The following is a 23,819-nucleotide window of genomic DNA, read 5'->3' as shown; positions in this document are numbered from 1 at the left end:
ATTTTATTTGAGGAATCCTTGTTTATTTTTTATTAAGAAAAATGGTAAAAATTGACTATGTATTTGGATTTCATAATATTGGGGTAGAGAGAAGAAAAAACACTCCTTTTTTCTACGTTAGACGCCGCTTAGATCATTTCTTATAAATATTTATTAAAATCCAAATGAGGAAACTCTTCAAATAACCTTTAAATAAATGACAAATTTTTGAATAAATCGTACACTTTTAAATGTGACATTATTTTATGTTCAGTTATTTTTTTACAAACTTTACCGTAGTACTGACAAGTACTTACCCATCTATTAAACTTGTATCCATTGATCCTATTGATCTGTTTCCTAATCCTTCCAGAATTTTTTTTTTTTGTATAAATCTATTCATTTATAAGAAAAAGCCCATTTAATTTCATTTTAATCAAAAAATGTGATCCAATTTTCATTTCCAATATTTTGAATTGCACATTTTGTCTAAATCCTTAATTTATAATTAGTTTTTATTTAAGTCGTTTTTTAACACGCTCCTTTTGTTCCCATAACATGATTGGAAAATAGGACATTTTAGGGGCGTCCGCATAGTTATATACATATATATATTTTTTTTTGGAGAGCGGCTTGGTTTTGGTATTTTTGTAAAAAAAAATCAAAAAACTAAAATCGCTTCGAAAAAATTTGAAAATTAAATATTTATTTTGTAAAAAAAATTAAATTATTTTATTTTCTAGTAAAAAGTAAAAATTTCTTCATTAAGGTGACTATAACCCCTCCACCACCTCCAGACGACCCTGGATTTGGTCATTCATTTTTTGAAATTTTACTGTTTTCTTTAGCATTTAACTGTAACATCTTCTAAACAGATATTTAATTATTTTATTTAACAAAAATAATAAACTATATGCCTCTGCTTCTGGACGTCCCTTTCAATTTAACATGCATATCCAATTATTGACGTCATAGAAGTTATGTATAAATTTATACGTAGGTCAATACCCTTTACATGGGATCCTTTTATAGGCACATAATATATATATAATTTAATATCATCATGAATGTATCTCGTTTTCTAGCTTCTATAGGCCAAATAATAACGGAACAGCTATTACAATATTTGTAATCCTCTACTTATCAAATTTATATTGAATAAATTTATATTTTTATGTGCTGATAATAAATATTATACGTAAATAAGGTTATTTAGGAGTTATTTTGAATGCTATCTAATCAAATATTTTAATAATTACCAATAAGGAGATAATTTTTTATTAGTTGTGAGTTAACATCCTATTTCAAGTACTTTTACATGGATTTAATTGGTATTGAAGATCAATTAGATTTATTTGCTCATAATTACATGGTATGGCCGGATTTACAACCAAATAATTAAGGTTGTAGATTACCTATGTTAATTGTAGCTATAACATGTCCTGCATGTATATTGAAGTGCTTATATTGTATTTATATATGAGTCTATGTAGGTGTGTTAGCTCAATTTAGGACCTTCATTATCATGATTTATGGCCATAAATTATTATTCAGTTCCTCATGCTCAAAAATACATACAGTTGTACTATACAAGTATTCTACCGAAAATATAGTTTTAAAAAAAACGTGTATTAGTCTGACTTCGCTTGGTATTTCTTAGAATTTTAATGGTATGAGTAATTGCAGAAAGTATAAGAATAGCAAATAACAATCCTCACATTATCTCTATGCCTTTTTTAAAAAAAAAAAAAAAGAGAAATAAAAATGGCTTGTAATTACAGGGGTCAGGGAAAAATATGTGATATCATATTTTTTGATTTTGGTCAAAAATTAAAATTAAAAAATGTTAGATTTAGCCCCTTTCTAGTAAATTTTTAAACATTAGTTTGTACAATGGAATTTTGTGCCTGTTTCAGCACAGAGTGGTATTCCCAGTCTACTAGTTTTGTATCGGTCCATATATAGAAACGATGATCGTGGTCCAGTATAAACCGGTCCCATTAAGTCCAGTCCATCTTCTCGTGCCTTAAAGAAGGTAATATTTGTCATCGTGACGTCGTCATTGAGTGTGTTTTTTCTTTTTTTTAATCATCCAGTTATATAATTTGGTAAATTACATAACTAAGTAAAAATTATATATATGTTTGAACTATATTTCATTATAATGAAGAAATGAATACTTTTTGCAAGATATATGATCTTAACACATTTGGCATAATAACCCATCGACATTCTTTGGAAAAATTTCATGGGTTGACAGTTAAGGATCGGTTCCAAGAACTGACAGTCTTAAGTACCAGTCCCAGAGGCGTAAGGCTAATCTGATCCGAATAAATCGATACAACCCTACAACCTACACATCCATTGTTGTCCGCATTGCTTGATCTTTATCTATGCTATAAAACTAATTGGCTAAACAAACACCACACGATCAATGTTTGTCCAAATTTGCAATAATACTTTAATTAGGGGGAGCTCTGGATACTATGGGTTACACCATAAATAACTATGCAACTGTTAATGAATTCACTCTCTTAACTGATTCACAAGATGAATTCTGTAAAGGAAACGAAAAATATTTACCTGTCAAGGCTTTATAAATTCAAAATTTAATTTGTGAAATACAGTCACAAAAAATAGTTCACAAAATATTTTACTAAAAAAATTAGTATATTTTTTGGACTCCTTGTGATTATATGTGTGATAGTTAGCTGTATCCTCTCAACTACTCTTTAATCAATATTAGGGAAATAGTCACACCTTATAAACAACTAATTGGAGTTCCACGAAGCAATGTCTAGAATATCAATAATGGTCAAAAGTAGTAAAAATTGTAGAGTTGATGTTTTAGGGGAAAGATCAGGGGCGTCCACTGGATTATATGTATATATATTTTTGCAAGGGTTGGGTAGGGGGGCTGAAGGGCTTGGTTTTTGAAATTTAAAAAAAAAAATTTAAACAAAAGGATTACAAAAAATTTACGACTGTTAACAAAAAAATTAATTTGTCTTCAAATTTAACTTTCAGTATTATTTTTTTCGAAAAAAAATTCAAAAATCCACAGCTATTTATATAAAAATCAAATTTTTGGAAAAAAAAAAATTTAAATATTAAATTTTTGAAAAAAAAAAATCTAAAATCCATAGCTATTCCCAAAAGAATAACTTTTTGCTCTCATGCATGAATGACCGAATGACCTTTTTTTATAAGAAAATAAATCTTTACTCCTATTTTCTCGTAATTTTTTTCATCGTTGCCCAAAAAATATCTAGTAAAAAGCAAAAATTCAGTAATTTGGGGGTTACAGTCCCTCCAGCCCACTCCATATATACTAATATCTTATACATCTGATGAAAGGTAGAGCCGAAAGTTGGAGAAATGCTGGACTAAACCTAAGAAATACCTACAAATAACTCACGACATCATTTGATATAATTCAAATTCAAAAGGGGCAACTTTAGTTCTATTCGCTCGCAAACTAAGCTTCCTGTAAAATTTTGACCTTCAACAGGCACTTAATTAACTTTGCTGTATCTTGCAGTCTTTCCTCCAAAAAGAAACGAAAATAAAAGTCCCAAAATCAGTTGTTAATTAGTCAACTCTTCCAAACTATGGAACTATTCAATAATTGCTGGTAACAGCTTAACAGGAAGTAATATATCGACAGCTTGTGGTAGTGTGGTAACTCCGTGAACTAAAAAATATTTTTTGTGGTGCTATGGAAGTTCTTAGAGAATAAATCAAATGTTTTCTTGCGAATGCTTAAGATATTTTGATATGGATCTATCATGATCAATATATAGGTCATAGTTGGTCCTTACATAAAATATAATATATATTTAAAATAGTTACAAACTTGTAAATCCGTATACAAAAATGAAATAAATCTCCAGATTCTAGTTCTTTACTTTAAATACTTTTTACATTAAGAATGATTGTATCTATCAAAATATGAATTGTTTTTAATATTAAAATGATCAAATATTAATCATAGTCATGATGCCAATATTTTGGCAAAATATTAGTATAAATCAATCATATAATAAAAGTAATTGGTATCATTCTAATGACTGGGAAGATTATGAAATGATGCCAATTACTGTGGTTAAGTCTTTCAATATGATTCGAGGGGAATATATGACTATAATTTATCCAAGGCCTGGATCATAAAAATAAACATGTACAATGTGCATACATCATAATTAAATAATATTTTCCACAACTATAAATCAAAAATAACTTTTGAAAAATTATGGTTTGCCTTTAAATTTCATTTATGTATATTATTTATGAATGAATTTCAATAGGACATAAGTAAATTAAAAACGACGATATCCGTCAGATGGCGCAAATGTATGTACAAAGTTTTCGTAATGATTAAATAAGTATCCAAACTAAAAATGAACTTAATGTGGCGCCACTATCCTCCGTATATAAACTAACTACTAATAAGTAAACAATTCGTTTATCCAAGATTGCATAAGCGAATCACGGCCTTGAGGACTGAAGAGTATGCGGAAAAATTGGCTCGATATAAAGTCAGCTTTAGTCATGAAAATCGTCTGTATTTTGGCCAGTTAAAAAAAAAGAAACCGAGAATCAACATTGTAACTTGGAGAGCAGCTTATCTGTTTTGACGTTTTATTATATCACCTACAATCAGCTGGGAGGAGAGAGAAAGAGGGGGGGGGGAAGAAACAAACAAGGACATTTGAAAAAATACTCCGATGTCGATCTTTGATTATACTCAGAGTCCAACAAGAACTTAAAATATAACACTCCAACAAATCCTCAAGGATACTACTGTCTTTTATGAGCACACTCGAATGTTCAATCAGGCATTGAATAAAATATAATGTAGTAGGTAAATAAGTTCCATATTCAGGTATGAAATAAAACGTCAACAGCAGAGGAATAGAAAATCCTTTCTTCAGATTACCATTTCCAAAAAAGCGGACGGTTATAAACTATACTCGATTTACATCACTAGTCAGCTTTACCGTGTGTTGGACAAAAGGTAAAGGCAATATATGGGGCCCTTTCAGAACTGTGAATAGGTTTTTTTCTAGAAAATGAACTAGCTTATAATTTTTATAAAAATAAGTCAACTTTTACTAATGTTACTTTAATTGATGAGATGAAATTGCAACGATTAAGTTTAAATAAACATTATAGAATTAAAATTACTAAATATGACCTAAGAATTTTGACCTTTGAAGTCAATACCTACACTTCCTTAGGGGCGACCGTGAATCGAACTTATGTACATTGAGTTTAAGAGTATGATTTCTAACAAGTTCGTGGTCCAATGAGCTACATTTTTTTTAACCTACTTTTTATTCTTCGAATAAAAAATTTGACTCTTGCAAAATTGTTTGAATACTTTTTCATGTGTTGAAACTTGGTACGAGATCGATTTTTTTTGTATGTATGGTTTCTTTTCACTAGACCATTTTATATCAAATTACTTCGGTCTTATAAAAAATATAAGGGTCTCAGATTGATCTAGAATTTCCTACATCGAAAACCCCAACACTACTTCTTTATATATCTCAAATCACCCCCCTCCTGTAAACTGGTTCTATAAAGAAAACTTTCCTTATTTCCTAACATGATTATTATTGCTCTAGATTTTTCTCTTTCCTAAGGCAGGGGCGTCGTCAGGGTGTAACCGTAGGGGTTCTAGTCCAAATTGATAAATTTTGGCCTTTTACTAGAAATTTTGATGGCTGGGTTGAAAAAAATTTTACGCAAAAATAGGATACAAATTTAATTGTTGAAATTTTCAACGGAATCCACGTCCTAGAAACGCCTAAATAATCACACATGCGTTTCTTATATGATGAAGCATTGTGGCGTATATCCATCAACCATTTCTTTAAGGTGTGTTATTATTACTTTTCATATATATTTTTGAGGGTCATTGATTCCAAGATTATTATTTAAAGAATCTAATTAAGTCGACGATCATGGACTTAAATGCTATGACTAAAATATTTATGGATACATTCAATGTATTTATATATATCAATCTAATTACTAATAAACTCATATTTAAATATTATGTACATATGTATACAAAATATATTTAATTATGTACTCGTCTATTAGTCTTGAGACTCGGTCTAAGACCGAATTTTTTTTTCGACACGGTATTAAGTTTTACTTTTTCTAGAACAATTTGGATCGATATTTCAGTCCAGACCCTGATCTTAGCCTGTAGACAAAAATTTAATTGTTTACAAATCGTAGATCAATTTTTTTTTAGTCAAAATATAGACCAATTTTTCTATTGACCGACATTATTTTCTATCTGGATTTATGAGTAATACAAAAATATTATTAAATGTGACACATTTAAATGTATGAATGTTAAGTTGCCCATGTTCATAATTTAAAACACAATTAACTTCATCAACAATTCATCTATAGAATCGCATTATTTAGCCTCCTAATTTAAGTAGAATTCTTACTAAAATTATTTACCCTATTAATGGTGCTTCTACGTATCATAAGTTAAGCGAAAGAACAAAGAGTTTTGCCAAACAAGCTATATGTTTTTTTTGTTTTTTTTTAATAAGCAATAGGGAAGATAGAGCTTTATTTAAATAAAGAATAATTAAGATTGACTTAAAAAGGAAAAAGAAATAATTAAAAACAGTTGTGTTAAATATCCAACAAGATTGTAAAATATGATGATTTTATGAGCAATAATTTGTTCGGGTTGATATAAAATCGGTCTAGACCGAATTTTAAATGAGACCGGTCCAGGCCAAATTTGTTTCAAGTACCAAATTACTACTGTCCACTAGAGTTCATAATGATCTCAGATCGGTCTAAGATTATCATACCAAATCCGAAACAAGTTTAGATCTCAATATCTTTGCAACTCTGAAATCTATGTTTATGAAAGTGTACTCATCAGATTCAGCTGACAAAACTGTTTAAGAAAAAGCTTAAAATTCTTGAGAGTTCCTCCTAATTCGAACGAAGTGTGGCCATTTTTGTTGTTCCCCGTGCCGGGCATTTGGCCTCCTAACTCCCCGGATCTGAACCCCTTGTACTACTATGACCCCCATACCCCCCAGTTGGGGGGTCCGCTATGGTGTGTCTTGGAGAAAGAGTCCAATATACGCATAAACGCCCATATAACACTATTGACTCCATATAAACTTCCATTCTCGAGGAAGTGGTAAGAATGGACTAGGAGCTCCTCATCAAAGCCTGTGCCAGTTTCAAGGCCAGGTAGGAGGCTAAGGTTGAAGCTGAAGGTGCTTAGTTTGAGTGATTGACTTTACTATGGCTCCCAATATGTAACAGTAAAACATTTGAGAAAAATCCCCACCCTGTATATTTATAAGAATAGGAAATCAACAGCCTTGAAGTTTTAGAAAATATTCCATAATTGGATTCTAAGTCAATTAAAATTCAGTTGATATAAATCATATATTTGTGTGCAAATGTGCGGAAACTTGTAGTCAAACATTTTATCGAATGAAATGAAGGATAACTATTAGGATCTGAACTACATTTGAATTGATTCCATTACATATATGTATATTATTTGGCATTGTTGAAAATCAGGTTGAAATATCCTTGCATTTACTACATGCATACATACACTAAACATTCAGGTGCAGGGTTAAGATCTGATAATTTCTGCATGAATGAATTTGACCTTACTTATACTTTTGTTTCTTCTGAGATTAAGCTTATACCTATATTTTGTTTTTCTTAAAAATATCTTCGTGTATCATGATTAAATAATAATATATTCATTTTGAAATATCATTCCTCTCAACTATTCAATATAGATATTCATATGTAAAGCATTACGGGTGTGTATTCATTCATATTTGAGGCATTTTTAAGATGTATATCTGTGTGTAGGAATCCTTTATGAATCTAAATAGAGAATAAATCCTTGATTTTGCATTCAGTTTGGTAAATTGGTTTCCTGAAAAATAATGACCTATGTATCAAGCTCAATGACTCGACATGCGGCATTCTCAAACTCTAAAATATATCAATGTTGTAGGTATTAGTGTAGGTACTGAAAATATTAGAGCCGTCTTAGTGTGTTATGATTTTTAGTGGACCGAACTAATTTCGTCCTTTCAAGAAATTCTGTCTGAACCTGTACTCATAAATTAAGATAGGGGAAAAATCTGTCCAAAGAGTGAGACCAAAACAATCGCCTTAGACCGAACCAAAAAAAAACACATTAATCTTGGACCAGGTCTCACCACTATTAGGCATGTAATATTTAATTTCTGATAATGTACATATTGGCATGCTTAGGCTCGTGGCACATTTTCTGTTCATTCATTAATCCGATCTTCTCTGAAAAAGTTATGTTGAGGGCTCATTCTTGAATTTCTTTCTGTTAATTTTAATTTCAATTTTTGGCCAAATTTAATTTTCTACAAAAACTACTTATTTCCTCATGAGTATCTCTTTTGAAAATCACAAATGAAGTCACTTGTGACATATAAAGTATGTTTTTACTTTCGTAGAATTCACATGGAGGTTGCGTAGTCAAAAGTATAATAAAGGACCAAAGGATCATATTTTGAGGGGGGAGGGACTTGGGTTTTTAAATGTATATTTTTTTTTATTTGAAATATTACATTTTTTCGAAAAAATTTCAAAAATCCATAGCTATTAAGATAAATTAAAAAACTCATTGCTAATTTTAAAAAAAAATCAAAAATCCCTTGATGTTCACAAAAATTAAATTTTTAGAAAAAAAAATTTCAATTACATTTTTTGGAAAAAAATATCAAAAATCCACAGCTGTCCAAAAAAAAAAAATTAAATGAAAAAAATCAAGTATTAAATATTTTGGAAAGAAATTTCAATAATCTATACCAGTTTTCTCAAAAAAATTAAATTTTTTGGTTTAAAAATTTCAAAAATTAGAATTGAAATATTAAATTTTTTGGAAAAAAATTTCAAAAATAAAACTTGAAATATTCAATTTTAAGAAAAAAAAATTCAATAATCCACAGCGATTCTCATATAATTAAATTAAATTTTCAGCACTAAAACTTCAAATATTAAACATTCAGAATAAAACTTCAAATATTAAATTTTCAGAAATAACACTTGAACTATTCAATTTTTTTAGTAAAAAGAAGAAATTCCTTAATCTTTTTTGGGGGAGGGGCTACACCCCCCTACAGCTCACACCTCCGTACGCCCTGATAAAAGCATATGCCACTCTGAGTGTCCTTAGTGGACAAAAAAGTCTTTCCATAGCCAAATAAATTTTGAACAAAAAAATTATTATGTTATAAGCTTTGGTCATAGTGTAGAAAATATCTTTGGAGAGCAAAGGATAGAACTGCTAAATGAACAAAGTTAAAACAAATTCTCTATATTGTTTGCTTATTTTTCAAGCCTGTTATTAAAAATTATAAAAGAGAAAGTTATAAGCTACCATGACAAAAATCATTCTCATCAATTCAACAAACCCTTTTACAATTTTTTTATTGTTCACACTGCCTAAATAATAAATAAAACACTAATTAATTATGAAATTACATAACTTTAATGTTGCAACATATATTGAAATCAATTACACATTATTAATATATGCATTTTGAAACCCCTGAAAATTAAAATACGTAAATGTAGTTAAAGATGGATCATAAGGAATATAATTTACAAATATTTACATTGTTAACATGATACTGCTTAATGGAAAGAGCGTCCACAGGGTTATATATATATATATATATTTTTGTAGGGAGATTGTTTTTTTCAAACAAATTAAAAAATTAAATTTTTGGAAAAAAATTTAAAATTTAAAATTGTTTAATAAATATTTGAAATTTTTTAATTTATTAAATTCAAAAATACAAAGTTATTCACAAAAAAAATACTTTTTTTCTGGAAAAAAATTTCAAAAATAAATAAATGTTCTAAAATAAAATTAATAATTGACAACTGTTCACAGAAGATTAAATTATTGGTGAAAAAAATCAAATATTCAATTTTTAGGATAAAAATTTGAAAATTTAAATTAAATATTAAATTCTTTGAAAAAAAAATCGTATATTACATTTTCTAGTTAAAGGAAAATAATGCTTAATTTGGGGGCTACAACCCCTCCAACTCACCCCTGCAGACGTCCTTGAATGCTCATAGGTAAATAATATATCAAAAACGATGCAATGGTCATTTCATTTTTGCAAAAATATACAAAGAAACAAAAGTAGGACTATATTTAATCAAAGTTAATATATAAATTCAAAACTGAAGGTTATTTGTATGAGTTATACCAGGTGCGGAATTGAAAACTAGACACATTGAATCTGGAATTTTAACATGTTTATTTTCGGAAGCTAGTGGAACTAAATATATTAACTATACATTGTATTGAGGTTGGCACTTGTATTATCATCTCTAATCTTCAATGTAACATGCATCGACTTTCATAATGGAATAATACGCCGCTGGAAGCTCAATTAGTTGGTAATATTGTAATTGAGGCTCATGGAATTCACATGATCATCAATGGAGGCCTTGAGAAATTTGAGATTCGGTGCCTTTGTTTGGAAGATAATTTGCTCGACATGTGGGCAGAAGGAAAATTTGAACGGGTATGCATCTGGCGAGTATGGAGGACACCTTTTTTTCCTCCAAAAAAGAATGTTGGTCTCTAAATAGGACTGTGTAATAGCCAGCTTGTATATCCACTTTTTTTGAAATTTTATTACAGCTAGTTTGGAAAAGCTGGGATTTGCCTATGCATGATTACAATATCTTCTTTAGGTAAAACATTTAATTCAAAGTTTGAAAGGAGACAATAGTTTTTTAATTTGTCAATAAATTATGATATACATTATTACCCAAAACAAAAAATTTATAATGTTTTTATCTTTCTAAAGCTACTCTATAGAGCAAAATTTGATCTTTCCTCTTCGAAAATGTAAAAAAAAAATGATGTGTGCTATACGCAGGTTATCAAATTTTTCTAACTTTTTTTGTATTATTCTCCATAAGAACATTTTAGAAAAAATACTTTTTATAGATTAGAAAAATGTCTATCAAAACTATTTAAAGCTAAATAACTCAAAATGTATTTTTAGTATCTATATTCATAATTTGATCGAGATGTGTGACCTCTAGATGATCTCGTTGGACAATGCAATATTGCATACGTAATTTCAATAGCATATTACAACTTTTCTTCACGACCGTAATGGAAATTCGAAAAAAAATGAAAATCAAACAGCTCTACTGTGTAACCTTTTCCTATTGATCATCTTGTTGAAGAACCATATCCCCATCTTGATCCAGTAACTGATAGAAGAAGTGAACATAGTCCTCGACATGTCAAAGTAGTGAGTAGTGTTGAGCTATTACCCTGTTTTAAACCAGATCAGGGAAATAGCCTCTCCATAAGATGCAACAAATACCAAACTCATCACCGATGCTGGGTGATTGGTTACCATCAGGGTTTGGCCTTCCTTTCGATGCCAATAGGTACTGTTATTAATAGCCTGCTTGCTTGAGTAAAGTTTCGATCTCTGTTGGTGTTTGTTCCTTTCGAAGTTAAGCAGCAGTTTCGATTTTTTGTTGATCGCGTTAATTTTTTTGGAGGGGGATGATAATACACTCAGCTTATCAGCTGATGGAAGGATTTATAAATTCCTTTCATGTGTTATTCCTCTCCTTTATAAGTGTCCAAATTTCAACTACGCACCTAGTAGGTATATTATAGCATGACCTAAACTCATGAATTCGAAATAAAACAATTTTATGTATTTGGAATGTATCTTTCAAATGACCTAGAAATATTCATTTTATAAGTATAATTTATCTTTGCTCGACCCTTTTCATTACCTCATGTGCTCTTCATTTTATTAGCGTTTTAATTATAGCTTTTAAATCTGGAAAGAAGGATTAAATTATGAAACATAATATTCGCTTAACATGAATTATTTTGTTCTAATCTTTTTTTTTTTTACTTTTTAACACTATAGATCATCACAGAACAAAGAGAGAGAGTTTTATAAATCTAGAGGAAGTTCCGGACATCATGCATGGCCTGGCCAATACTATGAGACGTGGATTTAATAACGTGGTTCATCAAGGAAATAGTCTAAGACAAAGGTAATCAAGTCTTATTTTTAGACCACACTATCAGAACACAATATTTCAATTGACCCTCAAATATATAAATGTGTGCATATTACATATTTAGTAATCATCAAGGATTTGGATAGGCGCTGCGTCAACCTAAAAACAATTTTGAACAAAAAGGAAGATAATTAAAAAAAAAAAAATAGATCGCAATATTTGATTAACTTATTTCAGGGAGTTATAAGCTTAGTATCAAAAATTTCTGGATTATGATAAGATGCTCAAGAATAAAAACTCTATTTGAAAATCTTTATTTGATTAGGAAGACGGATATTGGGCCCAATATAGTCCTTTCCAATTTGAAAATTTATCATTTTCTAATTTTTCCATTGAGACGACTACTTGTTAATAATTTAAGTGCACTTTGCAACGGCTCTAAAATGATTAATCAAAGTAAATTATTGATAGAAATTGGGGATAATTTGTTTGAGAATAGAAATGTAATCCACACTCAATTTGGAATAAAGTTATTCTATATTCATTTGCTGTTGACAGGCCACATTTGTAATAAGTAATTTTAAAAATGAGTTACATGGCCTATATGATGTACAAATGTGCAAACTGAGCTACTTTCAAACAACCAAGGATTTTCCTATTTTGTATTACTGAATTTTTTTAACATACGACCTTAAATAGTAAAGTTTTTATGAAATATTTTTATTGAAACTTTAATTATGCATTATCATAAGATATTTCCTTAATCAGATAATTATTACTAGAGCAAATATGTACATACTTACTTTAAACTAAGAACCACCCAAAAAAAGGAAGTATTTTTCGTTTCAATGTTAACTTCATTATTAAATAAAACTCATAAATTTTGCTCCTCATACGCTTTTGGAATGACTTGGTGGATTTGAAATAAGAATAATTATGTACATATAGATGGCTTTGGTCAGAATGATAATGAAAATCATAATTTCAATATTCAATTCGTTTCGAATATGAATCAAGGCACAAGTGAGAAGGTACAAATATTTTAAAAAGTCATCCCTTAATTTACTTACTAGTGTTGATACTCGATCCAAGGTCGAAATTCTTTCCAATTCGGTCTTAAGTGACTTTTTTCAGAACAACTGATATTTCTGGGCAGACGCCAATTTAAGACCGCAGACAAAACTTAATTGTTATCTATTCCTAGTGCGATTTTTTCTTTCTAAATATATTGACCGATTTTTTTCGATCTCAACTTATGGACCAATTTTATCCCTATCCTAGTTAATGAGTTGTACAAATATGATTTATGGCAGCTCGTTCAACTTAATAAAACGTTACTGTTCGGATGTTTGCAATTTTTAAAGACAGCTAACGTCATTAATAATTCCTTTATAGAATCGATTATTATAGAGGGATTTTTGAATGAAACTGATCCAACCCGAACTTAACTTGTTTGAAAGGACCAAAATACTTTGATCCATTAAAAATGGTAACATTCTCAGACCGGTCTAGGATTTTCAGAACAAAATCCAATACTAACATATACTTATATTGAAAAAGAATGATTTGAGGTCCTTAACACTCTGACTTCTTTATTCACCTTTCAGAATGCTTGGCTTAGGATCTAATTTTATGAAATCCGCACATAAAAACACATTTGGCACTTGGAAACCCATTTTGCCACCTACTCCAACTGCTGGTTCACTCTACTATGCAAATCAAAATGGTGGAATTGCAGACTCATATGGTGCTCCATATGCTCCTCAATACATATCTCCACCTGCTTATAAAAATCCCTCACAACCTCCACAAGTAGCTCCAGCATATCAAATTGGAGATAGTTCTGGCACATTGGACATTAATTTTGATGATTGTGATTGTCATTTTGGTAAGTTATTATCAGGGCCGGTTTAAGTATGAACTGGGCCTTTTTACATTTAGAGGGGGTCTAGGTCAAGTGCCCACTATATGCTTCTCTTAAAACTGGTTCAGACTATTATTATTGTATCCTTACCGAATTTGATTATTATGTGTTTTTTTTTAAATAGGTAATTCAGATTCCTTCAAGCCCCTACCTACAACAGGGTTTAATGCAAACATTGATACCTATGGAAAGCCTGCAGGAAATCCAATTGTTGTTGCATCTAAACCAACGGTTATAACATCCTCATTTCCCTCTCCTCCTTCGCCATCATATTCTGGATCCTCCATTCCCGTATCTTCCACATTCATCTCATCCTCCAATCCATCTTCCTCATTCATAACATCCTCCAGTCCATCCTCTTCATTCATATCATCCTCCAATCCATCCTCCTCTTTCATATCCTCCTCCAATCCATCCTCCTCTTTCATATCCTCCTCCAATCCATCTTCCTCATTTTCTTCATCCTCAATTCCGTCTTCTTCATCCTCTTTCTCTTCGTTTTCTTCATCAATTGGAACTCAACCCACTGTCACATATACCAAGCCCATTGTTCAAACATTTTCCTCCTCATACAAGCCACAACCTGCAGTTCCCACTTTCAACAAACCCCCAATTGTCTCTCAATCATCTTCACTTCCCGTCATCACTTCCTCTACACACAACACGGGAGGCCCCATCATTTCGCAGACCTCTGGCACCTTCTCCTTTCCAGCCGAGAGCTCTTACACAGTCTCTGGTACTGGATCCTCCATCCCGTCAACCCCCATTTCTTTCTCACAGCAGTCCATTGGAAGTTCTTCTTTCAGTACAGCTCCAGTGAACTCATTTCCCTCACCTTCCTCTTCATTCTCCAGCTTTCCCAGCTCAAATGAAATACTTCACACGACATCTCCACTTGGAAGTAGTAGCAGCATTAGTGGTTTTAATAGCATCACAAATACATTTTCGAGTAATAATGTACCTCAAATCCAAGTGACTAACGATATATCTACAGATCCCATTTACACGCCTTCCGTCCATGTGGATTCATCACCAGCTCCACAGAGTGTAAACGAAATTGATCATCATGATCAATCAGAAGAGAAAAAGAAATTTATTAATTTAGATGAAGATGTCCTTAGAAGAGTTTTGAGCAACACTCTCTACTATAAAGACCTTACATCCTTTAAGAAAAAATATCATAAGAACCGCAAAATTCATAAGAAAAAGTTTTCAGTTAGAAGATAAGTGATGAAAAGTCAGACTGGAGTTTCCCTTTTTTGTATTTTTCCCCTCCTCAAAGTATTCTATAAATTATTTATAGATGATATAAATTTTTTTAAATGATTCAACTGTATATATTTTTTTTCTTACAAGGACTTCACAAATTTGATTTAAAAGATATATTTTCATGGCAATCAAGAGAAAAACTGCTTCAAAGAATGACAATTGCATTTGTCAAAGGTGGCGTCACACTCCCCTCCCACAAAATGCATGTATTCAAATATATTTTGCAACTCCCAAAACAATTGCTCAATACACATTTTCTTAATTTTTTTTTTTTTTTTTTTTTTTTTGTAATTGAATATAACTCTTAAGCAAACAAAACATGAACATACAAGACACAACAAAAATGATATTATTGCTTGTAAATATTACATTTTGTGTAAAATGGATTAGAATATCTGATTTTTTAAACCCAAATTAAACCCCTTCTTTATTTTTGTTCTTTGAGATTCTTCAAATAATTATCATCAAATGATTTCATATGTTATGGAGTCAAACTAACTCTTCAGCAATCATCAAATTCCTATATTTTTGTATTATTTATTATTTATGTTTACCTTGCTAAGGATATTGTTATGTCTGGTGTGCTTTGGTTTTTAGTATTTACATATTCTTGAGCCTAAGACGTCCTTAAACTGTTAAGAATATGTCGTGTATTAAAATAAAATTCCCCTGAGTTTTATATATTTTTTGTAACTTTTATTTAATGAACTGTTATCATAAAGATACAATACAAAGAGGGCATTTGCTGAGCAAAAACAAGTGATTATTTTTTAAAGCTAGAGATAATTGACCAAAATATTAGAAAATATAGCTATTTATACATCAATCCCTCCAAATCTTTTTGGGATCATTCTTTACAAGACTAGCTTTTTATTAACTTTACTTTGACTGTCAAAAGGGAAAGGAAAAATTTGAAGAAAAAAAACACATTCTGTAACTAGTCTTCGGTATTTTTCTTGTTGCCAACTGTTTATTATTATTTAGGTAATAGTTTTTAATTATTGCAAACAATGAATTGATAGTTTTACCAAAGTGTTTACCATGTGAAGGAAGTGAGCTTTAAAGTGATTATGGGACAATTGTCTGAGTCTCGTTGCTTTTTATTTCTCATTTTAGGAATCATTGGGTCTGAAAAGACTAAATCTTGTTTTTCTCCCAAAATCATTTTTAAGGTAGAACATTATGGAGATAGGCTATTTCCCAGGTATTTATGTATATATAAAGGACACAAAATATGTCTTATGAGAATCCAGACATATTTCCTAACAATTCAAATCAATATATGATCAAAGAATGAGCAAGTAGAAATTTTTCATTACAATTTCTCCCTTAAAATGACCTAGCATATTGGGATTGAGCCCCTCATATATTAAAATCAAAACTGTCAAAAATAAGATATTCACAAGGTCATTTACTTAATTAAATATCTCAAAAAGTTAAAGACAATTATTCCCCAAATCAAATTATTTTTATGTCATTTAAGCGACAAGATCCTAAGAATAAAATAAGTCTATATGTGGATTCAATTGATTAAAGTGTCATTTGAAAATTAAATATACATCTTGTGTAGTATGTATCAACAAACGGGTGGCCAAAGGCTTCTATAGGTTTCGTGAGTTTTTTTTAATAAAAACCAGTTCGAACTTTTTCATGGTTTCAATTTGGAGTGTTGGCTAAAAATTTGATGATAATTTAATAACGGAATTTTCTTCTTAATTATATTAATATAAAGGATCATTTTCTAACTCAGAAATTTGAAGAGTTACATCATTGGCAGTAAAGGGACTCCAAGGAGTTTTTTTTGTAATGGGAGGATTTTTTTTTTTACTGTACATAAAACATGAATTGAAAAGTACTTGGCTTCACACATAGATGGTGTTCTTTTTTAAATTCAACTTATTGAAAAGACAGCAGTAAAAATTTCATGAAAATCTGTTCTTTAGTTTGTGACTTCTCAGACTATGTGTTTGTACCGTCTCAAATGTGGCATTATACCAGTACCTCTATAGTACCAGTATATCCAACAAAACTACCGGGTGTTCCAAAATTCTTCGAATGTTATGAAAAGGAAAACTTAAAAGATTTTGTAGGCGTTTTTTTACTATTTTTTATTTTTTGTAAATATCGGTTCAAACTTTTTGGGGAGATAGTTTTAAAAGTGAGGTCTTCTATTTAGGTCAGAATAATAGTCGTAAGTGGAAAAAGTAAACCAAAAGAAAGGAAATTACCGTATTCATCTTTTATGTACTAGAACAAAATTATAATTATCGTAGGAGAGTTAATCTTTCCCCGTTTCCCTCGTAGTTGGTCAAAATATGAAATACTTTTTAGAGTATACTATCCATGGAATAAAAAATGGAATGCTGTTAAAATATGTGTACAATAAATGTCTTCAGAAAGGGAAATATTTTATTTTCTTAAATCTACTTATTTTATGTCGTCCGAATAGCAATGAAAAAGAATTGAAAAAAAGTTATTTTTACTCTTAAGTCATCAATTAAAAGATTGTTATAATTCAATTTTCTTTTTCATTTAATTACTATTCTACAAATAAGAAAAAGAATAAATCGTCCCTAGTGTGTCTACAAATCGAAAAGAGTGCATGTTTCATGTATAGGTCTTTTTTATGTATGTATACCCATTTAAATCTATAAGTTCATTCTAATTGGTGATACAAAGAAATAATAATGTTTTATGTTAATCAGAAAAAGTAATTTTTTTAAAATGTATATATAAATAATATTTGCTTCCACCTTGAATGAAGTTTTCTTGGAGTAACATACATAGTAATAATAAAATAATACCTTTTTTGGTATATTCAAATTATCTCAGAGATATTATTATTACATATGCCACAATGTATAAACCAACCTCTTAATCATATACACATACAATCATTTTAATTTATGTTGATGTGGAAGGAAGCTTTATCAACAATATGTATATTATAACTTATAAGACAATGAAGTATGATTGTGCATCGTTTATTATAACGTAATGATTTCCTATATGTTTGGACTACTCAAAACCAAGGAAGAAGAAACGTCGATATTGATTTAAATTGAAACAGAGTATGAATCTATTATTTTCCATTTAAATAATCTACTTAGGTAGAGCTTACTTCATTCTCGAAATCTCTTCCGATGGATAAACAATAACTGATGCATATGATAATTACTAACAATTAAAATAGTAAACAATACCTAGCTTTATAAATACGAGTACACCCGTCTGTATAGTTGTAAAAAATATGACCTCCCGGTACGCTAAAAACAACAAACCGAATATCAACATGGTCATCCTGATCATTCGAAGAATATTTTAGAAGAAAGCTGCTTAACTGTGATGATGTTTCATTAGATTAGTTCTGAACAGCTAAAATAGGAAGTTAATAACAACAAATCCCACTCAGTATATAATAACAATATATGTAGACAGCAATAACTCTGTTTTTGTTCATCAATACCACTCTGAGTGCAAACAGGACTTGCAATTATAATTCCCCAACAAATCCTCAGAGCTACTCTTCGTCTTTCACATACTAGTGATTACTTTATAATAAGATAGCATCACTTCAAAATTTAAGTAATATTAACAGCTTTGGAAAGTTAAAAATACTGTTCATGCGGAAACAGCAAACAGTCTCGCACACGTGAGCCCATAAGAGAAAACATTTTCCTAACCCTCCAGACCATCTTGTTGCTGACTGAGAACATGTTCATGATGTTGTTGGACCTCGTGCACCCTAGAACGGCAATCTCCTTACTTTTAAATTCCATTTTTCAACTATCTACTACTATATCAAACAAACAACGTTTGTAACTATTAAAGGAAAAATAAGTATTAAAATTTGACGAAGAAAATGAATTGCATTTGGCTCTCCGTAGTACAAGACCGTGTTTTTTGAATTGAGAACGGATTTTTGACTGTATTTCTTTCTCTTTTTTGAGCTTAAGTTGAGAGATATAATGTGGTATAGAACATTAACTACATAATGGAATCACAGTAACAAGAGAAAATATTTTTCTGCGTATTATATATTAGTCTTCATATCATTTCCTTCTTTTTCACAATAACTTAATATATATACTTACTCCCTTGAATGGAAATATATGATTTTTAAAAGCTGTTTAACTCTTAAAATCTATTGAACCTTAAATTTTAATTTTTGGGCGAATGTTAGATCGTAGAATGGCCTGAAAGTAAAACAGGACATCTTGGTTAAAAAAAAGGAAAATATACTACATTTACATAAGTTGTCACCGAATTTCAAGGACGAAGAAATAGATAAAGGCCATCTTAAAACTTAGGATTAATTAGACTTATCCTTCAAATATCAAGAAACATCTCATACTGAATTCCTTAAAAAGTAATAAGAAATTATTATAAATATTATATAATATAGATGTTTTATTTATAGGAAATTTCTATGACGACGTTTGGAAAAACCATGTTCTTCAGAAATTAACTTTAAATTCCGACAGCAATTAAACTTTATTTGCTGCTCCCACTACTTAGCAAATTTAGTTGAAAGACTTAATTATTATAATATCAAAGAAAAATGTAGAGGTTGAATATTTTCTTCAAATTTTCTAACTGGCATTTCATTTTATACGTTTCACTATTGCAGTTACTTTTATTTTATTTGGGAAAATAAAATATAGGCCTTTTTATTTTCCTACAAAATCATAAAGGGCCCTTTGTAATCAAACTTCAAAAATTTTAATCCAATCTTATTTTTTTAGTGATCTTTTTATCGAAAAGGTCAAGCCATTGTTTAAGTCATTACATAACTAATCCTAGAATATCCCATTTTAAGTGACTATGATACTCCATGGTGGTGCCTCCCCCCATTAGCACCGGCCTTACGACCATTCTCGGCGTTTGTGGATGGGTCAGGTGTATTATGTAAATAAATATACTTTGCCCCATAACAAACCCTCAGTTCCCTTAGTAAAAATTTCAAACTCCATCCATGTCACTACCAACCAATAAAAAAACCCATGAATATTTAACTGCAGGTTGAGAAACATTGCTTTTAGTATTCCCCCCATCATCATTATTATTATTAGGGGGTGGGGAGAGTGCTAAAAATCAAATTTAGTTTTAGCCCTACTTTTCAGACGTAAGAGCATATTTTAAGCACTCTAACAAAATATTTTTTTAAATTTCCAGCCAACTATCCCCCCTATATCAAAAATTACTTTTCTTGAAAATGTTCATTTAACCAAATTTTACTATAGTTTTATTTGGTAATTTTTAGTTAATTTTAACTATTCTATGAATAAATAAACAATTTTTACTACAGGGTCTACCCCACCGTTGGGGCCATAGCAGTATTTCCCTTCACTCTTTGAGATTTTTACAGATCCGACAATATTTTTGGAAATAGCTAACAGTAATACCCAAATTATTTTTGGCTTAGACATAGGTTCCAAAAAAGTATTTATGCCATTCCTGACGACGGCAATGAACCAATACTATAGCAGACAAAAAAAGTTTAACTATTGTATCGCCAATACTCTAGTCCTGATTTATAAATCATGGAATCAATTCCTACAATTTTAAACAGAATTTAATGTTGGGGTCTTCCCTTGTGCCGTGATTATGTACCTTTATCTTTATATTTGATCATTTTATTCAAAATATAGGCGTGCCCCAGTAAAGTTTGGTTGCATTGTCATTTGAGGGAGTCGATTTACTCTAAATTTGTGAAATATAGACATGTATTATTAGACGTCTATTTAATATAATCTAAAATATCTATATATTTAAATATTTTTCATACAATTGTGCGGTGAATGATTATGTACCTTCATCTTTGATCATTTTACTCAAAATATAGGCGGGCCCAAGGTTAATAGAAATACAAGACTATACTAAAACGCGTTTACAACTGATGGTTGACTACCACCATGCTTTTAATATTGACGTCATAGCAGATGAGTAGTTGAGTATTTTGTCAAAATCTGTTTTTCTTGCCCAGGCGTCAGTACGATGCATTAAATTGAAAATTCTAGGAATAGTGACGTCATAGACTATGAGTGGTTGTGTGTTATGTCAAAATCAGTCTGTCTTGTTCAGCAGTCGGTACAATACATCAGATTGAAAATTCTAGCAAGCCCGATTACATGATGGTCTAACCTTGTATTTCTATTAACCTTGGGCGTGCCCCATTAAGTTTTGTTGCATTGTCATTAGAAGGTGCCGATTTCCTCTAAGCTACTCATTTATTTTGATCAAATTTTGTACGAACATAATCTTTACTCACAGTAAGAGTCCATTAAATTTAGAAAGAAAGTCTAAGGTTAAGGAAACACAAAACGTAAAAAAATGCATAATTGACCGTAACGGACAAATTGAGATTTATAACTCAATTTGACTTTAGGCGGAGGTTCTGCGATACACCAAGTGTCCATTCTAGTTTTTGGAAGAATGAAAAAGTCCCAAATCCATAGAACCCATACCTCATAAATTATGATACATTTCTAGATATTATTCAATATGAGTTTTTTCGAGAAGCAATTGTAAAAATACATATTACATATGTTATAAAGAGATGAACATACCAAACGAAACCGATATAACTTTAACCCCATAAATATTGAAGTTGATAAGGTCATCTGTATGAGTAAAGTGTACATACATACTTGTCGTATGCAGATCTATTTGATAAGTGGATACATATTAGTATGTGGGATAAATACAGGATGTAACTTTGAATATTGGAATTCATTCCCTATCTCTGACACATTTATTGTCTTTAATACCTACTACAATATTATCAATAATATCCCTCTACCAATTATATAGTCTACGGGGGTCTGATCGTCCTTCAATGGAAGTAATAAAACAAACGTACATTTAAAGGGAAATTTAGGTTTTATTAGGTTGAGATTTAATTTATCAGAGACATTCTTTGGAATCTTAAAATTCAAGATGATCTCTTTTGCTATAATATTTTTGCTCTTCAATCTCTGCTGGAAGCAGGAGTAGATCTTTCTAACAAACTGATCGTTCACAGCTGCTTTCATAGAGGGAACAAAGGTGTAACCAATTCCAAAAGCCTCCTTCTTGGAGACTCTCCAAAGAAAATTGTTCGGCTGATTCAGGTCTGGGCTGAACGGGGCCACATGTCCTTCCCCCAAAATTGAAATATTTTTATATAGCCATTCCTGAGTTCTTGTGGATTTGTTGTTTGAATGTTCGTTCTGTATCCAAACGAAGTGGTCATTAGGGTAATTATCATGGATCCCAGGATTGACTATGTTGTCCAGATATTGTTGTGTCCCGACACACTAAAAAAAATCGATCAGATTCTGTAGTCTTTGTTATTTTTGTTAAAAGTAAGATCTGAAGGGGTCCTCTGAATGTTACTTGTTAGTTTATCTGGCAACCACACAGGCAACTGTCATTAGATGGAGTCCACAAGATCAGCAATGCAGTGTGTTGGTACGTCTGCACAAGAAAGATCGGTGATGCACTGCCTTCTTGATTCCTTCATGATTCAATTTCGATAAAACCAAGTAATAATTAAAGAAGGGATTTGTGTAAAGAAAAAACTAAGTATGTATAGTGATTGGAAAAGGAAAAATGGTTGATGGGTGGGTTTTTTCTTCGTTTTGGTTAAATATTTCAATAAAAAGTCGTATGTCTGTTATTTTCTCTCTAAAATAAGAATTATCCCCTATCTTGGTTGTAAATTGATTTGAAAATGTATAATTTAATAGATACATATGAATTTAAATATAATTATAATATTTTCCATGCACCAATGCTATTTTAAATGAAGAAGGATCTTCTCTTTACAGGAGTTACTAAATTTTAATCAAATTTTCTCGCCCAAAATCATATTAGAGGCAGCTGATATTATCAATGGTCTTAATTCAGGTGTAAAATATGTATCACTCGCGCCTTTTGCTTGCACTCTTACAGATATCCCATCTATAGCAATGTTATTTATATAAATTGTCGCTAAAGGGTATAGCAAACCAGTTTATATGCTTATCAAGTTAAAACATTCTACAGGGGAGGGATCATTTGCCCCACCCACAGACTGCATTTACGACTGAATATGAGTGGTAATACTACTTATACCCAGAACTTCAATTTATAGGTTGTCATGTGTTAAGAAAATAATATATACAAAAAAAATTACAATATCAGATTTAGGTCACACATCTCGATAAAATTTGAAAAAAAAATTTAATTATTTAGTTAATAAAGATTAAAAAAAAGTAATATACATGATTTTGAGTAAGGTCATTTTGATAGACATTTTTCTAAACTATAAAAAATTGAATAAAGATTTTTTTTATATATAAAATCATCCTTTGAAGCAACAAGACAGAATAAGGTAATTAAATTTTGATGATCCTGAGTCGCATCTCTTTTATATATTTCAGAAAGGAAGGATCAAAAAATATTTAAAATCTCCCGACGTTATTTTCTCTTTTTGTTCCATAGGATGATTTTAGAAATAAAACTTTATTAGTACCGAGTGGTTCATTAAAATCTCTACGCGTTGAATTTTAAACTTCAACAAGATATTAATTAA

The 23,819-nt window shown here is 30.4% G+C and overlaps 1 protein-coding gene and 1 long non-coding RNA gene across 2 annotated transcripts in view; one reads left to right on the top strand and one right to left on the bottom strand.

The window, feature by feature from the left end:
• The window catches only part of LOC121114363 (uncharacterized), a 95,040-nt gene extending 79,099 nt beyond the window's left edge, over positions 1-15,941 (top strand). The window contains exons 3-5 of the mRNA XM_040708311.2: positions 11,973-12,102; positions 13,677-13,957; positions 14,118-15,941. Of these exons, the coding sequence (XP_040564245.1) occupies positions 11,973-12,102; positions 13,677-13,957; positions 14,118-15,220 (1,514 nt within the window). The 3' untranslated portion in view covers positions 15,221-15,941. The remainder of the gene's footprint in view (positions 1-11,972; positions 12,103-13,676; positions 13,958-14,117) is intronic.
• LOC139904891 (uncharacterized) lies at positions 10,999-12,074 on the bottom strand. The gene is made up of 3 exons (XR_011779150.1): positions 11,958-12,074; positions 11,833-11,879; positions 10,999-11,777 (listed from the first exon to the last, which is right to left on the bottom strand). It is a non-coding gene; the product is annotated as an uncharacterized lncRNA (long non-coding RNA).
• Positions 15,942-23,819: the final 7,878 nt, after the last annotated feature.

This window comes from Lepeophtheirus salmonis, chromosome 3, assembly GCF_016086655.4.
Source record: "Lepeophtheirus salmonis chromosome 3, UVic_Lsal_1.4, whole genome shotgun sequence".
In the NCBI taxonomy this organism is placed as follows: Eukaryota; Metazoa; Arthropoda; class Copepoda; order Siphonostomatoida; family Caligidae; genus Lepeophtheirus; species Lepeophtheirus salmonis.
Note: the sequence above shows the minus strand (reverse complement) of the source record. Positions and strands in the feature narration are given on the sequence as shown.